Source organism: Tachypleus tridentatus, chromosome 11 (genome assembly GCF_004210375.1).
Source record: "Tachypleus tridentatus isolate NWPU-2018 chromosome 11, ASM421037v1, whole genome shotgun sequence".
In the NCBI taxonomy this organism is placed as follows: Eukaryota; Metazoa; Arthropoda; class Merostomata; order Xiphosura; family Limulidae; genus Tachypleus; species Tachypleus tridentatus.
The window spans coordinates 91,701,414-91,721,959 of NC_134835.1; the positions used below are offsets into that span (position 1 = coordinate 91,701,414).

Consider the following 20,546-nt stretch of genomic DNA (forward strand, 5'->3'; position numbering starts at 1 on the left):
ACGAATCTATAAAAACAATTCATGTACTTTAATTCCTTGTGTAAAACGTTTTCATTTAACATTGTTTTTGTTTTGTTGCAACAGATAAAGTTAGCAAAAAAAACGAATTTTTAAATAGATATCTGAGTTTTTCGAATATAATTAAGGAGAAACTTCACATTACTTCAGGTATTAGATTAGGTTTTTTAGTCATTACACCTAACTGGGCGTAATTTTGTAATAAAATCGTTGCACGTTGAATAACTGATGTTTGTCCTAAAATACAAGTTAAATTTCTTTATATACACATGTATTTGGTAGTTAATGGTGCAAGAATAAAATAAAGTTAAAACTCTTTATCTGTGTTTAAGTTTCAGAATTTCCACCAAGAGCTGTGTGTTTTTTTTATAGCAAAGCCATAACGAGCTATCTGCCGAGCCCACCGAGGGGAATCGCACCCCTGATTTTAGCGTTGTAAATCCGTAGACTTAGCGCTGTACTGGTGGGGGGCCACCAAGAGCTACATAAAGAACTAATGAGCCCGACATGGCCAGGTGGTTAGGGCGCTCAACTCGTAATTGGAGGGTCGTGTGCTCGAACACCCATTCACTAAACATGCTCACCCTTTCAGCCGTGGGGGCGTTATAATGTTACAGTCAATCCCACTATTTATTGGCGAAAGAATAGCCTCACAGTTGGCGGTGGGTGGTAATAACTGGCTGCCTTCCCTCTAGTGTTACACTGCTAAATTAGGAATGGCTAACACAGATAGCCCTCGTGTAGCTTTGCGAGAAACTAAAAAACAAACAAACCATCCTAATTTTGAGCCGATAGATCAGAAGAAAGCTAGCTAACAGGACCAGCTGTCAACTGAGGGCTACTATTACATGAGCGGAGCACATTTTTGTGGTAACGAGTCGCGAATTCACAGTCCAATCACGCTAACCTACAGGGTACGCTCATCTACTCCGTTTAAACGTACTTGTAATTCAACTGAAATTTCTAGATTAAAAACTAAAAAAAAAGGCTTATTTGTTATATATGTAGTTGTTACGTACCAATAAATAAAAAGTGTTTTTTCAACTCTAACTAGGTTTTAAAAAATACAAGAAACTTCTAGCTGAACGTGTCTTTTCGACATTATATTGACACTATTGAGTAAACTCTATTGTTAGCAGTTATCCAGACAGGAAAATAACTGGCAACTTTCACCTTTTTGTGCATTTACTGGAGGTCGATACAAGTTTCATAGAGTTTAAGAATTCGTAAACACTGACAGCAAAAACAACATATAACGACGCTGTGGCAAGCCTGTCAGTTAGGCCTGAATGTTGTCACGTGCTATAACTAATTACAACGATGGTGCATAAAACTGATGTTGTTTTCCCTATCCCTCCCGTCTCCTTGTTCATTTTCAAGATCTTACCTATACGGTCATACCTAACAACTGGAAAACCTTAAATTTCGCAATAAAAGTTTGCACGTGAGAGACTAAAGGTCGCCACGCATGTTACTTGAGCGACGTTTTATAGTAAATGTATACTATGAAGCACGTTTTATACACGCGTGCAGTGACAATAATTCGTCGGTAAGCCTACGCAAACAACTGAAGACATTCCGTGATAAGAATTTTTTTTTGTCCCCCAGTGGCTCAACGGTATGTCTGCGGACTTACAACACTAAAAACCAGGTTTCGATACCCGTGGTGGGTAGAGCAGAGATAGCCCATTGAGTAGCTTTGTGCTTAATTCAAAACAACAAGAATTTTTTTATAAATGTATTATAACAATTTATATAACCTAAGGGCTCGTTAATTGTAGTTTTGTCGTTGTTATCGTAAAATAATTAACAACAGAGATTGATCCTATAAGCATTGTACGAGTCAGAGATCACAGTCTGATGCAATAATCAAATGAGAGAATAAATTCCGTAGAAAAAATATTTAAATTTTGATTTAGTAAAAATATACATCTTGCATATCGCCGTGTTTTGCAGGATTATTTACTTATCGTGATATTCTTGATAACGAGAAACCCACTTAAAACAAATATGTATCTCAGAACGGCTGGTATGGGTATTAACACTTTGATTGACCTAGGAAGGTCGAAACGTTGTTCTCTGCTTGTCAATCAAAGTGTTAATACCTATACTAGCCGTTCTGAGTTATATTTATCGTGACATTCATATTTTAGTTTCAACGTTCATCAAATAACAAAGTGACAATGAATCTACAAATTAACTATTGCTGCTCAGACGTGATAATGTTTTTAATTCTCTTTTCTAAATGTGTGAACATATAATTTAAAATGAGTTCGTATGTTACACTATAATGAAGGCGTAAACGTGAAGTAGCAACATTCCCTGAAATAATTCACTTGCTTGTCTTTAGCGTCATCTAATCCGTTGCGTGGATAGTCAAAAATATGTAATGTGTGCAATAATAAATCAAAAAGTGGTTTATATTTGACTATAACTCTGTATGCCTATATAACTCTTTTAATGACTTAATTAATATGTATCATAACTTGAACTCATTTTAACCATTGATGCAGTCTCTTTATAATTTGTGATAATAAAATATAAAAAAAATCGGTTTATTATTTATTCAGTCTTAATCCTGCACGAAATATGAGAACTTAATTTCAACACTAGAATATAGTATGCAAACTACAATTATACAAGAAACGGTAGCTTATACATTACCCAACATATGAATTATATATTTCCCAAATTCTTTCGTTATACGAACTTTGCTCATTGCTAACAACGCTTTGTCGTATTCATACGGTGATCACACACGAGACACATCAAAGTAAAATTGTTTCAAACTGCTATTATGCTATACAATCGATGCTTCTGCTGGCGAAACCATGGTCATGAATAAACGATGTATTTGTGAAACCTTAAATCGTCTTGTTTCTCTTCAGTTCTGCTATTATGTTAAATTATATGTGCCTACTACTGCTGAAAGTATAACATTTATTTATTTTAAATAATAATACACTGAATATTTCACATTCAAGAGGACCAATTTACACATTTAGTAGCAATGTGTTTTAATACCTGATCTACTTTACACACTTAGGAACAATATGTTTTAGTACCTGGTCTACTTTACACATTTAGGAACAATATGTTTTAATACCTGGTCTACTTTACACATTTAGGAACAGTATGTTTTAATACCTAGTCTACTTTACACATTTAGGAACAATATGCCTTAATAACTGGTTTATTGATTGAATTTTTTCGACTACTTAGCTTCAGTTCTACACGAGAGAATGAATTTAGGATGATTTCAACATATAGGTCTGAATTGTACTAAATAAACACTAATCGAAATCAACATAATTATTAAAACACCCTTGAACAAGTAATAACTCAAAATATCTCGCAAAAATAATCAATGACTTACATTTAACAAAATTAATGATAACGCTATAAAAACTATGACGTAAAATATATACCGATAACGCTTAAGCATCAGTACTATAATTATACAAATAACGTATAAGCAACTTAGAAATACCATTAAGTAAACAAATAACTGAACATCTTGTAAACTATGAAGGAAAGATACACTTAGTAGAACTTCATTCTAATTTAACACAACACAAATCACAGACCCGGCATGGCCAGGTGGTTAAGGAGCTCGATTTATAATCTGAGGGTCGCAGGTTCGAATCCCCGTCAACTCAAATATGCTCTCCACTTCAGTCGTAGGAGCATTATAATATAACGGTCAACCCTACTATTCATTGGCAAAAGAGCAGCCCAAGAGTTGGCGGTGAGTGGTGATGACATCTGCCGTCTCTCTAGTCTTACACTGCTAAATTAGGGATGGCTAGCGGAGATACCCTTCTTGTAGCTTTGCGCGAAGGCCTGGCATGGCCTAGCGCGTTAAGGCGTGCGCTTCGTAATCTGAGGGTCGCGGGTTCGCGCCCGACTCGCGCCAAACATGCTCGCCCTCCCAGCCGTGGTGGCGTTATAATGTGACGGTCAATCCCACTATTCGTTGGTAAAAGAGTAGCCCAAGAGTTGGCGGTGGGTGGTGATGACTAGCTGCCTTCCCTCTAGTCTTACACTGCTAAATTAGGGACGGCTAGCACAGATAGCCCTTGAGTAGCTTTGTGCGAAATTCCAAAACAAACAAACAAGCTTTGCGCGAAATTAAAACACAAATCATAGAAACACTGAGAACGAATATACTTTAAGCAAAAAGGAAAAAATCTTGGGATTAAAATAAAACTTAGATTACGTCGATGACAGACAAAAAACTCGAAATTAATATTTATATTTGTAAAAACAGTCTCTCAAAAGTAATATACATATGTCAGATAAAATTCAATATACCAACCAAATAATTGCTAGTTTATTTAATGTCAAAAATAATATATAATTTTAATTTTGGCATGAGAGGTCATATTTTCATAATCTCAATGCTACTTTTCAACCGCATTAATAAGTATTAAGTGCATAAAATACAGGCGATGTTTTTAATATAAACATAAAATTGCAAAGAAAATCCTTAAAGCGTCAGAAAAAAAATACCTTGTTAGAAACAATAACAAAACATACAAGAAAAAAAAAGTACTAATACGTGAAAAATAGAAGATTCCACATACGTTATAAACTGTTTATTACATTAAATTTACAGTCTCTTTAGTACTAACTTTTGATGCTATATATTATCGGATGCGAGTAAATAATAGAAATATGCCATTAAACCGATAAATTAAGGGTCATTAAGAACTATTTCCTAACAGATATTACGATGTTTATTTTTAATCATGTTCCTAGACGTAATATCACCAGTAGCAGGCCGACTGTCACTTGGACAGTAGAAACTGGTTTACCTGCACGTAAAATGCCGTTATTCATTGTATTCGTTTCTACACTGTAATAATTATCATTAAAGTACCCAGAATGTTACGGTTTATTATATACGAAAAATAAGCATAGTAAGAAATATATACAGATATTTTTACCTGTATTGTATTTTTATTTACAATGAAGTATCCAAAATAGTATTGTTTATTATATATTCAAAATACGCATCAATATACATATATTCATTATTTTTCATTAAACAATTTTCATTTTCTTTTCTTTTTTTTGCCACAAGAAGAGTGGAAATGCTTGAATCTTAGTTATATTTATTACTAACGTTCACTTGCATAGATTTTATGAATAGTGTTTCACGATATATAGGCCTAAAATTGAATTTGAGTTCAAATATTTAAATATATCAAATATTTTGTTTTTTATTTACTTTTCTTAATTTAAGATCCCTTTCCAGTTGAGGAATGTCTTAACAATATAAGCATAAATCTGTTTCACAAAAAGGAAATTCAAACAATAGAAAGAAAATGTTGAAAGTAGAAGAAGGTAATTTTTTTTTTATTGTAAATAAAAGGAAGATCTGCCCGTAGCTTTCCATTCTGTGTCTGAAGCAACACGTGTTGTTACTTCGAACAGACCAATTAAGCATGATGAAATGTCAAATGACACTAATACAAATGATAATGACAGTCTCACAGCATATCCTGTCACAGCACAGCCAAGTGACTCTACAACCAAACGTAATCACCATCGGAGCTACAATGTTCTAAAAATGTTCATGAAAAGTCACAATAACTCAATGACTTTGATGTTGATACCTTAAAGATTCTTTATAGAACCTTTAGCTAGCTGTTAGAGCTGGGCTATTAATACCCTAAAGATTTTACTTATCCAAGTTCTTTACTAAAGTCATTGCTGCAAAATGATGAATACAGTCAACGTGACTGACTAGTATAGAGTAATATTAGCCAAGATATGTACTATGTTCCATGATGACTTCTCACCAAGACTCCAGTTACTTCACGCTCTGCAATTGTAACTGTAAATGCTGGCTTCTAAGAACAGGTTGGAAGAAACTTTATGAAGAGCTTCGAAAGGATGAGAGAAGTGTTCATCACACAAAAGTCTATACTGAGTGATGTGAGCTTCAAAAACGTTTTGTAGTAAACTCCTATGTTGGTTTGTAGCTTGAAAAGAATATTATTTCAAGAACAACCAAACAGAAAGATATCCTAAAGAGGATTATACAGTCATGTGAAAAAGTTAGGACACCTATGAAAGCCTGTGTATTTTTGTAACATTTTTGGATATATAGGTATTTAATTTCAATTTTAACAATACTGAGAGACTATAAGAATATAACTAAACAACTAAAAGTAAAGAAAAGACTTTTCAAGATCTTCTGTAAACGTAACTCTACAAAAATGCATATTCTAACTGAGGAAAAAGTTAGGACACCCTACCCCTTAATAGCTAGTGTTACCCCCTTTGGCTGAAATAGCTGCAGTGAGACGCTTCTTGTAACCATCTACCAGTCTCTGACATCGGTCTGAAGAAAGTTTTCCCCACTCCTCAATGCAGAATTCTTTCAGCTGTGAGATGTTTGAGAAGTTTTTTGCATGTACAGCTAGTTTCAAGTCACCCCACAGCATCTTAATGGGATTAAGATCTGGGCTTTGACTCGACCATTCTAGGACTCTCCATTTCTTAGTTTTCAGCCAGTCCTTGGTGGATTTACTGGTATGTTTTGGGTCATTGTCGTGTTGCAGGGTCCAGTTCCACTTCAGATTTACTTTTCTTACAGATGGTCTCACATGATCCTCAAACACCCTCTGATACACAGTAGAATTCATGGTGGATTCTATGATTGTGAGCTGTCCAGGTTCTGCTGCAGCAAAGCAGCCCCAAACCATGACACTTTCACCTCCATGCTTCACAGTTAGTATGAGGTTCTTTTCCCGGAATGCTGTATTTGGTTTACGCCAAACATGTCCTGTGTTCTGGTGTCTAAGTAATTCAATTTTGGACTCATCTGTTCAAAGATGCACGGGCTTTCATAGGATGTCCTATTTTTTTCACATGACTGTAAATGCTGCTCTTTTCTTGGAAGAGAGAGGTTTAGCCTTTCATGGATCATAAAAAAAGAACTGGTGTACCTGATAATGGTATTTTTTAGGAATAATCGAGCTACTCGGTCATTACGATCTAGTTCTAACTCATAACAAGCTGTGCTTAGCATGCACGTCACATTATTTTGTAGGAAACACCTACAACTAAACATATTGTTATCATAGTAGATGCAGCACGTCATTCATCCTATCAAGAACAGTTAACATTTATTCTGAGGTATGCAATCATGCCATCAGAATGTTCTCCCTTTGTCATTAAAGAAAAATTTTTGATATTCATTGATTGTAGTTGGGGCTGATATTTTTACTATAATATTTGATTACTTAGCTGATTGTGAAATACCAACAATGGATAGCAGAGCCCAAGGATATGACAATGGGTCCAACATAGCTAGTGTACGTAATGGTGCTCAAGTTATATTACAAAAAGTTAATCCCTTAGCTTAATTATTGCCACGTGCTTAGCACAGTTTCAATGAACAGATGGTTGCTCAGAGGCTTAAACATTCTTTGGAATATATAAAAACTTCATAATATATTTAGTTTAAGCCCACAGCAATGAGGCATCTTTCTTAAGAATATAAGCACATATAATAATTCTTCCTCAACGCCCACGGCTGCTATGGTTCCATCTTTCACTTGTTATATTAACTGTATATGGTCTCTGGTTAAGTCAAGGCAAAATAGCATCACATTCAGAACTATTTCAATTTTTTTATGTTGCGGACGTAGATGATTTGAGTGATATTTCTCACATTTTTTTTAACAAACGTTTTAGTACGTTTAGTTTCACTTCTACTAAAATCGTGCGGCCAGACTGCAACCAACATAATAAGTTAACTGAATAATGGAGTAAAAATAGTTTCTCATGATATCCAGTCATTGACAAAGGAATCGTTTGGAATTGAGATAACTATATAGGTTGATAATACGTATTTCCCTTAAACTCTAACGACAACTGGTAGTTTTTCTTTCAAATTATTAAAAATAAGAGAAGGTCTAATTTCACGTTCTGTAAACAAAAATAATTATTTATAAATTATAACTTTTATATTTCAACGAAAGTACTTGTAGCTTGGCAGCAATTTGAAACTCTTTGTGTGTGTGTAGGGGTGGGGATTAAATTAAATGGTATTTTCATTCTTTTAATATCTATTCACTCTTTCCACCATTATAATCACAGTACACTAGTGTTGATAAAATATTTAATATTTGGGGCGACACATACACGAAAACAATTTATGAAGAGACGCGCAAAACATTCTACTCTGTCCTTATGTTTACTCTATAGCTCTTTAATGAATGGTTAAACAGCAGAATTTTGGTTTATTAAAGCATATAGAGAATATGGTTGGTTAACATATATATATATATATTTATATTTAATTTGCACCTACACTGATAACCCATAAAATACTAATATAGTACTTCACCTATACATGATTGTATGAGAAATCCTTCAAGATATTCGGTGCTCATCCGAATGTTCGATTGTTGTGAACTAAATGTTAAGGATCAAACATAGTAGTAATCCTAGAAGCTTATAAGATCCGTTGTAAAATTTTTTTACAGTCTTAGCTGATGATAGTTTACTTAGAGTGTTTGAATTATGAAGAATTACCCATTTTTTTCTAGCAAAAAACACTCTACTTATGCGACAGAGATGCAAGACTTACTTTCAGAACCTATTGTACATCATAATACGGCCCGGCGTGGCCAAGCGTGTTAAGGGATGCGACTCGTAATCTGAGGGTTGCGGGTTCGCATCACCGTCGCACCAAACATGCTCGCTCTTTCAGCCGTGGGAGCGTTATAAAGTGACGGTAAATCCTACTATTCGTTGGTAAAGAATAGCCCACGAGTTGGCGGTGAGTGGTGATGACTAGCTGCCTTCACTCTAGTCTTACACTACTAAATTAGAGACGGCTGCACAGATAGCCCTCGAGTAGCTTTGTGCGAAATTCAAAAACAAACAAAGAAACATCATAATACATAAAACCAATATATTCAAAATAACTTTATATTTATTTTTTACGAAATGTCATTGTTTTAACATAAGTCTTGATGAGCTCTGATATTGAGCAAATTGTTACATCGGTTTGTGTTTTGTTTTTTTTAATTTTGCGCAAAGCTTCACGAAGGTTCTCTGCGCTAGCCGTCCCTAATTTAATAGTGTAAGACTAGAGGGAAGGCAGCTAGTCATCACCACCCACTGCCAACTCTTGGGCTACTCTTTTACCAAATAATAGTGGAAATGACTGTCACATTATAACACCCCTACGGCTGAAAGAGAGAACATGTTTGGTGTGACGGGGATTCGAATACGCGACCCTCAGATTACGAGTCGAGTGCCTGAAATGCGGGGCTTGATCTCTTTGCTTATTGCAGAGCAGTCGTGTTTCACACAGTTCAAGAATTACCAGCAGAGTGGTTTTCTTTGGTTCTTTTACAAACCGCTATATATTCTAAAGCATTAACTTGAACTTTTCGAAACGTAGCCAATAATCACAACTGACGAAATTGAAATAGCAAAATAGCAAATATCAGTAAACTCTTTGCTTGAAAGTTTCATTTCGATATCTTTTCATTCTTAATTAATTGTGAGTATTACGCTTTGGAAAGTAGCAGAATTAATTGTGTAGTTCGTAACTATATTTATTTGTTATGTTTTGAGCAACTGATGTTACATAAGAAAGATGTATATTGGGAACAATACTGTAAAATAGAGGTATTTTGGGGTGGAACGAATTTAATGACTAGTGTTTTGTAAATAAACAAAGGAATTCAATATTTAACTTTAATGATGACACATAATAATATAATTATCATTCACTAAATAACATTGAGGCGTATGCTGCTGTTTGATGCAAACTTTCGAACGATTTTTTGAGTTTTTACAGTAAATTGTGCACAAAATCCCTATAATTTAGGGAACAATGATAAAGCCCTGTATTCTCACACTTCTACCGGCTATGTCTATGATTACTCTAATGATATTTAAAGAAGAGTGAATATTAAAGTTTTTCTAATCAAGAGTATTAACCTGGTAAACATTTTACTAAGGCGGATGGAAGTGTAAAATATAACTCTGTAAACCTGTCTCGTTATGCCCTGGATGGAAATGTGAAATATCTCCTCTGACATCTTATAGGTATGAACTGGATAAAATTGTGAAATGTCTCCCTTCAATTTGTTTCATCGCGTCCTAGATGGAATTGTAAGGTCCTTCGCTCAGCTTATCTCATCATTTTCTGGATGGATGTGCGGATTGTTTCTTATAAACCTGTCCTGACATGACTTAACACTATATATACTGAATACAAAAATATTGTGCTAGTTTAGTGCCCTGTGACGAAGATATGTGCATTTTTCATGCATTATGAACATACAGTGTTTTATTAGTATTTATAAAGTATATTTGTTTAGCATTCAAGAATGTTCATAACATATTCAATAACTTAAAAAAACAACAAATCAGTTTTTGCACTTAAAAATTAATTGCAAGTTATCACGTATGGTAATTTAAAAATAAAGGGCAGTTTAGTAAACAAATCTTCCTTCTCTTGTCAAATTTTCATTTCATGATATTGATGATGTTATAAAATATTTAGATTCTTCGGTATTGAAGGTTTAATTGAATTTCTTGTTTGATTTGGGACAAAAATCTACATAATTTTGTTTTTCCAAACTTTGAAGGTTTATATATAGGGCACAACAAGGCTTTAAAAAGGAAGAATGAAGGGAAAATGGTTGAAGCAGCACTTTAACACTGATGCAGTTGTAGTTTGACCACTTCGTATCGTACCTGAGAATTATGGTTTGATTGTGATAATCTCCTACATAGCCAGTATTAACATACCAACATTTAGATAAGTATGACGCAAACGAATTAGAATTTTAATAACTGAATGATTTAGGTCAATAAAACCATTTTGGAACAAACAGGTTTGTCTTGTATTTGCAGCGGTATAAAGTTATGAAAGATTTCTTCGGTATGACTTCTGCTCTTTTTCATACCTTTAAAATTTATCCATAAAATATTAGTTAATGTTTAGGTCGTGGATCGAAGAGTCCATGGTCTGAGACGTAATGCCACTGAACACGCTCTACGTTTTCGAGTGTAAACGATGTGTCATGCAATCCCATTATTTGTTTCAAAGAGCCGGACAAAACTTTTATGGTGACTGTTGCTATTGGTTGATTGCTCTCCTTATGAACAGATAAATCCCACTTCAGGTGAACAGATGTGGGATTGCAGATACCGTAGAATATTTTGTTTTATCCTCATCTTGTGTAGTTATGGTAGTAGTATTATAGTGTGGGCCTAATTCGCCTTATCTGATTAGTTTACTGGTAATAGTAAAGGGAGCTATGAATGATTAGCTGTATTGGACAATCTTTATTTAAGAATTACTTTATACAGTGTCACTTTATGTTGGTAACAACAGAAATTTTAGTCAAATAACATCTAGAATTTACCTATGAAATTTCAGAACACTTAAGTGAACCGTTCTAAAACTTTTGGCTAAACATAATTGGAAGATGGAAAATAACGAAGGTATTTAAATGACGTTATTAATTATCCGAATTGCTTTGTTTGTTTTTATTGTTGAGTCCAAAGATACAATGGGTTATCTGCGCTCTGTATTGTAACCCAATTTTCAGCGTCATAAACTAGCTGAGCTACTCTGGTGCATGTGAACTTAATAGTACGATACGACGTATATTAATTGATAAATAAGCGTAATGATAAATTATTCTTCTTACACCGATTTTTAATATTTCATAATTATGGCTGCTCATTTACTTATGAATATTAGAAATATATTCAGGAAAATATCTTAGACGACTCCTATTAAGGATTTTATGGATTGTGATAGTACAACAATATATAGGTGTAAATTGTTTGTTTCTATATATATATATTTGCAAAAATACACATGAAACTATCTCCGCCTAGCCGTCCGTAATTTTAGACTGATTAACTTAAAGGTAGTCAACAACAAGTGTTACATTATTCTTGTATTATCCAATAATGAGGTTTGTGGAGTGCGTTTTTGCAGCAATTGTAAGCAAGCCATAAATATTAAATTTCGTAGTCCCTGCAAGTTGACCACTAACTTACACCAGGTTTATTTTCCCGCATAAATAACAGTTATGACAATGATTACATATAACAGCTAACAGTTACCCGTATGCTTAAGATCTAAATATCTGACAGTCAAAAAAAAGTTGAAGTGAAAATATATATGAAAATTCTCTAACGTTCCATTCATTTTGTTGTTTTTACAAATTTGACTACCGCATTGATATCATTTTTATAAAATACATGTTGTCAAACTATTTACCCATTCGTTATTTAGTGCATTGAAACATAGCTGACCTTTTGCTGTTTTACAGGTGTATGGGTTCAAACTCATTAGTAAAATGAATATAGTTTATAGTGAAGGTTTTACCTTGTTTACCCCTGTGTATACGCATTGCACCTAATATGACATTGTTCTACATCAAACGTGATTACACTATTTGAGTTTGTCTTGTCTAAATAACGAATTGTAAGCTTTTATGAATTATGTCAGACCGTATTCAATAAATTAATTCTTTTCTTACCTGCTGTTTGGTTGACTGGCACATCGCTGGCTAAGCTGTGTGTCAGCGTTGCAAGCCCAAACAGTTGCACAACAAGCCACTTCATAGAATCCTGTAAATATAGTTAAATGTAATATATATTAGCTCTTTTGCTTAACTTTGATATGCCACTGTTTCTATCCACAGTTTATAATATATAAAGTAACAGTGACCACTTGTTTCTCAGACTAGGGTTTCTATTTCTCCCCTGTCTACATGGGTTTCTTAACAGGTAGGCTTCCTTCCATTCATGTAATAACTACACTGGTGTACAGACTTAAACTTTTTCATTCAATTATCTTAGGCGATGAGATGACTAATTATAACAATTCCCGCATAAATTACTATAATTGTATATTTATTTCATGAAGCACTGTCACCTAGAAATGATGAGGAAAGTGATTTCAGATTCACTTCTTTTTGTGCTTTCTTTATAACTGAAAAGCATTAGTTAGAACATTTGGATCCGCCACGGTTCAAAGGTTAACACTTTTTCTAAATAAATAGCACCAGTGTTACAAATAAAATCATAGAAAAATTGCCAGTAATAAGGTTTTACCTTAATGATTTATGCATTGTTCAGTATAAGTTTCACTGTTATCTGTATTACTGTACACATTATCTGTCATGGATGTATGTGTCTATCTGTCTGTCCAAAACTGACTGGTTCGATTTCCCTTCCAATAATCGAGCAATGATAGATCAGCAATAGGAGGAACGAATAAGAATACACTGATAAGTATTTTGGTCACGACGTTTTGAGTTCATCAGGCCACTGACCTTTTACACTCTCCTTGACAGTATAAATATTTGTTTGATGAAACAGGCGCTGTATCATTAACACAGTTTAGGTGATATGCACTTGTTAAATATCTCTTCTCTCACAACACTAAAACGCAGCCTTACGAAAGTAATGTTCACGAATAGCACATAGTTTGTGACAGAACACTTCAAGTTTGATAGTCTTTTAAATTTTACTGATGTGAATAGAGCTCAACTGAACGAGAAGGTTGGTAACAAAATACACAAAACCGACGTCAAACGAAGATGACGTTTGCAGCCGGATGCAGCATAGGAAATTATTGTTAATTGTTAATAAAATTAATAAAACCGTAAGACTGTTGTGTGACACAGAAATCTCAAACTCTATTATTAAATTTTTAATAGGAAAAAGACTCAATAAAACTAAATCCTTAAAAGTTTTAAAAATAAATTTCTAATCGAAATAGAACTTTTAAAATATTTTAGAACTCTAATTTGTATTTTTCCAAGCTTTTGCGAAATTATATTCAAATACATCTTACAAAAACGCCTTCTATGATCAATATAATGTCTTAAAACTATACTTTAAAGGTAAGAAACACAAAACCCTTTAATGTATTTTTTGTTATTAGAAATATTAGCCTTCCTAAAGTTTCTAATTTACTCCTGACTTACTTTGTACAACACATTTTACATGTTCAACATTTGTAATATTACTTAAAGCTATAACTGTTAACTATTTTATTTGTACTTAAAATTATCTTATTTTCAAAACAAAACATTAAAATTGAGTTTTTCCAGTTTTGATCTATGAAAATATCTGAGCTTAGTGATTCGGATACTTTCTCTAAAGACACATCGATAGTATAAAACCTTCGCAACTCCCGCCAATCCTCAGAATACCTTCTCTAAAGACACACAAGTTTTTAAAACCTGCCCCCCAGTGGCACATTGATATGTCTGCGGACTTACGCACTAAAAACCGGGTTTCGATACCCGAGGTGGGCAGAGCATACATAGCCCATTGTGTAGCTTTGTGCTTAATTCTAAACAAACAAAACAAAATTTTAAAACCTTCGCTACACGCCTAAGTGATCATAATTGTTGTTCTGAAGAAGCAAGTTGTCTGAAATCTTTGCTACAAGCTTATTAATCAAAATAAACTATATTTATGTCAGACTTATTTAGCTTTACCGAAATTACTGTGCGATATACATATAACATAATAGAGATAAAAACACAATCGCCAGATGATCATACACATACATAAATTTATATCTTATATATATATGTATATATATATATTTGTATGTATATACAAATACCAGATTATAATACGGCTTCCGTTATTTCTTTTATAAATTCCCCGCTCAAATCGTGAAAAGGTAGCATCCAAAACAGCTATGCCTCCATCTAATTCTGTAGTGTATTCATGTTATACGTTTGTAGATCGCCGAGTTGACTTTTTAAGGAGACGGTAACACACCAGCAGACGTAAGTTTAGTTGAGGAAAATGTGAAAAGACCGCTTTAGTAATGGAGTCATCCTACACTGTTCAAGCCCCCTAGTGAGCTGTGACACAGTATTCATGTGTCTGTATGTGAGCTGTACATATGATGACCCTCACACTTCAATCCTGAAGCTTAGCGTAACCTGAACAAACCACTTTCTCCTTTTCCATGACGCAGAAATTGCAGCGTGCGAAACAAGAGTGGAAAGACCTCCCCTTTCGTCATGACCAGTAAAGAAAACTGTTATTCAGGTCATGTTTGAAAAGTCGTCACAACAAGGTTTTTATCTGCTTTGAAGAGGATGAACCTTTTTCATTTTAAATAATTCATACATGTTTCGATCATGTATAATGTTCATTATCCTCAAAGATTTAACGTGAGTCTAAGAGTCTAATTATGTGATTAATCAGCTGTTTCTGCTACACACAAAACACTGTTTTAAAATAAATTATGTGTTTTATTAACCCGAATTAGAACAAGTCAACACAAACAAAGCAAAACAAACACATTCACATCTATCCGTGAATTTTAAGTAAAGAGTTTCTACTACTTTTTAACAGTTTATCTGTTAAAATGATACAAAAATCTGTAAGTCTTAAATAAATTATTTAAATCGGTTTTAATCTGGTTTACATTTCACTGAAGTAATTGCATGATAGACGTTTAACATACGATAATGAGATAACATGATCATTATCAACAGATTAAAAAAAGAAATTTGTAAACAGCAAATAAATACCATGAAACAAAGCTTGATGATTTTTGAGCCTCACCACGTCTTTACAGCCCATGTCGCAACATCCTGTCCTATTCTATCTGATAACCGTGTTGAATCAGTATATTTTTAATCGTAAAGATATTCAATCGCAAGATTATAATAACTTTTAGTTTTTGGTTACGATGTGCACTGTGGCCTGTGGCACGTGAACGGCTTTTGTCTTTGATCTTCGTGTCTGTAGATTTTCACATGTAACAAAACGCTCTACTGTTAGGTATACTTGATGTAAAACTTGTTGCAGATCTCTTTCTAGATGGATCTGGGATGGCCTAGTGGTTAGGGTACTCGACTCGAGGTCGTGGGTTCGAATCCCCGCTGCAAAACATGCTCGCTCTTTCAGCAATACGGTGCTATAATGTAACGGTCAATCCCACTATTTGTTAGTTACTGAATAGTCTAAACGTTGGTGATTGGTTGTGTAGACTAGCTGCCTTCTCTCTACCCTATAACTGATAAATCAGGTACGACTAATAGAGACAGCCCTCGTGTAGCTTTAACAAAAATCCAAACAAGCCAAACCAAACCTTTCTGGATGTTCATAGTGCCCGAAGTCGACCCATCCTCCTTTATTTTCTGATGTCATTACTTCTTTAAAATTCTAAGTTCCCGATCTGAAAACAGATCTGAGTGTATATGTGTTATGAGTCGGACAGAACTTTTACATATCTATTGCAGAAGCAATCTGTTTTCGGTGACATCACACAACCTACGCACCGCCAAGCAATGCCAAAATGTTTTTCTGATACATCCTATTCCACCACGGTTTTTTATGTTACTTGCTGGTTTGCATATTTAAAATATTTTTTATACAATATATTCAGTACTCCGTAGGGCCTGGCAGGGCCTATCACGTTAAGGCGTGCGCTTCGTAATCTGAATGGCGCGGGTTCGCGCCCGAGTCGCGCCAAGCATGCTCGCCCTTTTAGGCGTGGGGGCATTATAATGTGACGGTCAGTCCCACTTTTCGTTGGTAAAAGAATAGCCCAAGAGTTGGCGATGGGTCGTAATGACTAACTGCCTTCCCTCTAGTCTTACACTGCTAAATTAGGGACGGCTAGCATAGATAGCCCTCGAGTAGCTTTGTGCGAAATTCAAAAACAAACAAACAGTACTCCGTAGTAAGAAATAATTAGCTTTTGACTTTGTTTTGTGTTTCAAAATGGAGTTAATGTTTTCAAAAATTCAAGCTATGTAAATTTTGTAAATTATTTTGCTCTCATTAGTAAACTGTGCACAGTACCTTAGCAAATATCACATAATATAACGGAAGAAGCGTTATCCACTAAAGGACTGATTTTGTCATATATATATATATATATTCTACCTGAAGTTTGACAACAGTGTTAGCTCGATGAAATACCTAATTAATTGCGTGATAATTCAAGTTCGAACTAGTTTATGGATTATCGTAGCGTGATATCCAGAATGTAAATAATTTAATACTTATATAATTTAAAGCCAAACAAAATATTCTTTAAATCCATAAAAACATAGGCTTAACGTGTATTCAAAATTTATGGATTACCGTCGTATGGCATCCAAAATATGAATAATTTAATATGTATATAATTCAAAACTGAACAACGTGTTGTTTAAATACATAAAAAGTAGGCTTAGCGTATATTCAAAGCTTATGGATTTCCGTGGTGTGTCTGAAAGGTCGCGGATTCGAATCTCCGTCACATCAAACATGCTCGTCCTTTCAACCGGAGGGGCGTTATAATGTCACTGCCAATCCCAGTATTCATTGGTAAAAGAGTAGCCAAAGAGTTGGCGGTGGGTGGTGATGACTAGCTGTCTTCCCTCCAGTCTTACACTGCTAAATTAGGGACGGCTAGCGCAGATAGTCCTCGTGTAGCTTTGCACGAAATTTGAAACAAACCAAACCATTTAAAGGACTATCATTCGTTTGTTTTTAATGAACCACGTTAAGCTACTCACACTATGGCTACTACAGGGGACAGAATCCTGTATCTCATCATTATAAGTCCGTAAACCTGATTACTACTGATCTTACCGGAGACAAAATAAATTCTAACAGAATTCATAATGAAAAAAACAAACAAAGAAAAAAACAGTTACATTCGATCGATAGCGTGACTTTTCCAAGTGGCTCCTATGAATAGCGAAAAAACACAAAGTCATACGTGATATCACTGTTCCATTATATACATTTCTTAATGGGTATAAGTAAATCAATGTACACAAAATCTTTAGGCATTTTTTTTTTTGCAATTTTTAAAAAAATTCGTAAACAATATACTTGATGTACAGTAGTGAGCTGAGTGTATTTACGATCAGCTGTTTAGTAATCAGTAAATGGTCGCTGATGTGAATGTTTTTCTACCTTTACTTGTTTGAGTGTAAAGCTACACAATTCGCTAACTACTCTTGTCTGCTTCTACAATAGGCTATTCACTCTTGTCTGCTTCTACAATAGGCTATTCACTCTTGTCTGCTTCTATAACAAGCTATCTACTCTTGTCTGCCTCTATAATATGCTGTCTACTGTTGTTTGCTTCTACAATAAGCTATCCACTCTTGTCTACTTTCACAATACGGTATCTACCCTTGTCTGTTTGTACAAGATGCTATCTACAGTTGTCTGTCTTTACAATAGGCAGTCAACGACTGTGTGCCTCACAATAGGCTATCTGTCCTTGTCTGTTTCTACGTTTGCGTAATAATAGGCTATTTGCGCTCTCTATACTGCAAGCAATCGTTGACCCACGAGCGGAAGAAAATCTACAAGAAACCATTTACGACTGACATAAAAACCTTTAAGTAGAAGCATTTTATTCATCGAGAAAAATATAGTATGAACATTTATCGCTTCTGCCACGTTTCTTCTTTTAGCTTGAATACATTTACAATTAAATATTTTATAATAATCCATCAAAAACTAGACCTTCAGATACTCAGCGGGACGTTTGAGGGCTTATAACGTTATAAACCTAGTTTCAATACCTTCAGTGAGCAGGGAACAAGTAGTCCGTTTTGCAGCTGTTTGCTTAATAATAACGAAAAGAAACAAACACTTAAAAAGTACTTTGCAATGTTCCAAAATAATATGAAATTATCATTCAAGCAATAGAAATGAAATATTCGAATTCTCTACGAAATCTTAACAAGAAAAGACATTCAAAAGTCAAGAACGATTTTGAGTTAAAAAAGGTTTATTACGTGCTTGTTTTTAGTGAGTTAACATATTGAGTACAAGTGTGAAAACTATTTCACACTTTGGTTTAGTTTCCTTCATTCGAATTGTCGAATCCATTCAACCATTATACCGATCTTTCAAAATCAGAAACCTCAAATGTTGTTTATGATTTCCAAATCTATTTAGAATAATCGCTTTTGCATACCATGTCGGTGGACTCAGTAGATAGCCCGATGTGTTTTTGCTATAAAAACACATACACACGCATATCATGATAAAATATTTTAATAAGAGCTTAAATAAATGATTCAAAGAATAACAAGAGAGATTTGCTTTTTTTATTGTTTTACTAACAACACAACACATACACACGTGAAACTAAATACCCAGAACATCCGCAGCATTTGCCTCAGATATATATAAGTCAGTTTGTTCTACATGCTACAGCTAACATATTTTATAATTAATCGTCTGTAAGGAGTTCTATACAGATCGTATGCTCTAACACGTTTATGTTTGAATTTTCATTCTTCCACTCAACGGTTAGTTAAAAATAAAATTTTAGTTTACAACGTCACCCCCAAAAAAAAATCTTGCATTTAATATATGGTGTGGCCCCCAAAAATGTACCTATCTTTTAAGTCATAAAACTTCTGTATATCGATCCTAAAATTTTTTATTTTTATTTCACATAATATCGTAGGATGTCTAAATATATACTTAAAACCGCTGACGAATTAATGTAACAGGTCACAAAACGTTTTTCATTGTATCGGAGTTAAAAATTGTGTAACAGCATGTCAGGCACTCCGACGTGGATGTCGGAGAAGCCTAGTTTGAACATCTCAAATGATGCAACAATGCTAGTATATTTGTTATATGAATATTGATAAAGGTGTTTTGTTGGCTTGTAGGTTACTTTGCTATAGTGATACGGGCATACAAAATGTGGGTACATTTTTTCTTAAGCTACTCTATATCGTTAGAAGCTTATCAGTAGGAGTAAGCCAAAACGCATCATCCTGAAATCTTCCATACGTGAGAAAAAGATTAAGAGATAACAATAAAAAACTTTAACTATCATTTAACAAAGCTAAGTAAACAACAGTTGGCATTGTCTCCAGTTTTGGGGTACAATTCTTTTTTAACCTTGATGACTATAAGAAAGATAGGCATATGATTCGAACTCTCACAAGAACTCAACAGTTTTAGAAACACATAAATCACGAGAGTCTCTTAAGATTAAATTTAAGACTCGTCATATTCGGTTTTATTTAATCACTGAGAATTTATTAAATAATTAAAATAACTTATCGAAATGAAAACGTACAGAAAGTTACAGCTTCACAGGACACCCAGTCCTTCTAGAGAATCTCACTCTTTCGTCTAAAAGAACATCTAGTCCTTCTAAATGATCTTACTCATTCAGTTCTACAGGATACCCAGTCCTTCTAGATGATCTTACTCATTCAGTCCCACAAGACATCCAGTCCTTCTAGATGATCTTACTCATTCAGTCCACAGGACACCCAGTCCTTCTAGAGGATCTTACTCATTCAGTCCCACAAACATCCAGTCCTTCTAGATGATCTTACTCATTCAGTCCTACAGGACACCTAGTCCTTATAGATGATCCTACTTATTCAGTCCCCTAGGACACCCAGTCCTTCTAGAGAATCTCAATCTTCTGTCCCACTGCCGACTCTGCTACTTAGTTTTATGTGTTTCGTGTGAATAAATAATTTTAAAAAGTTAGC

The 20,546-nt window shown here is 34.3% G+C and overlaps 1 protein-coding gene across 2 annotated transcripts in view; it reads right to left on the reverse strand.

The window, feature by feature from the left end:
• LOC143232754 (chitinase-like protein 4) overlaps positions 1 to 20,546 on the reverse strand; it is a 43,950-nt gene that overhangs the window by 5,447 nt on the left and 17,957 nt on the right. The window contains exons 1-2 of one of the 2 annotated variants that reach the window (XM_076468563.1): positions 14,666 to 14,989; positions 12,561 to 12,651 (exon numbers count right to left, since the gene is read on the reverse strand). In XM_076468563.1, coding sequence (XP_076324678.1) covers positions 12,561 to 12,645 — 85 coding nt within the window. In that variant the 5' untranslated portion in view covers positions 12,646 to 12,651; positions 14,666 to 14,989. Of the gene's footprint in view, positions 1 to 12,560; positions 12,652 to 14,665; positions 14,990 to 20,546 lie in introns of those variants that run through there. The other variant, XM_076468564.1, reaches the window with a different exon arrangement.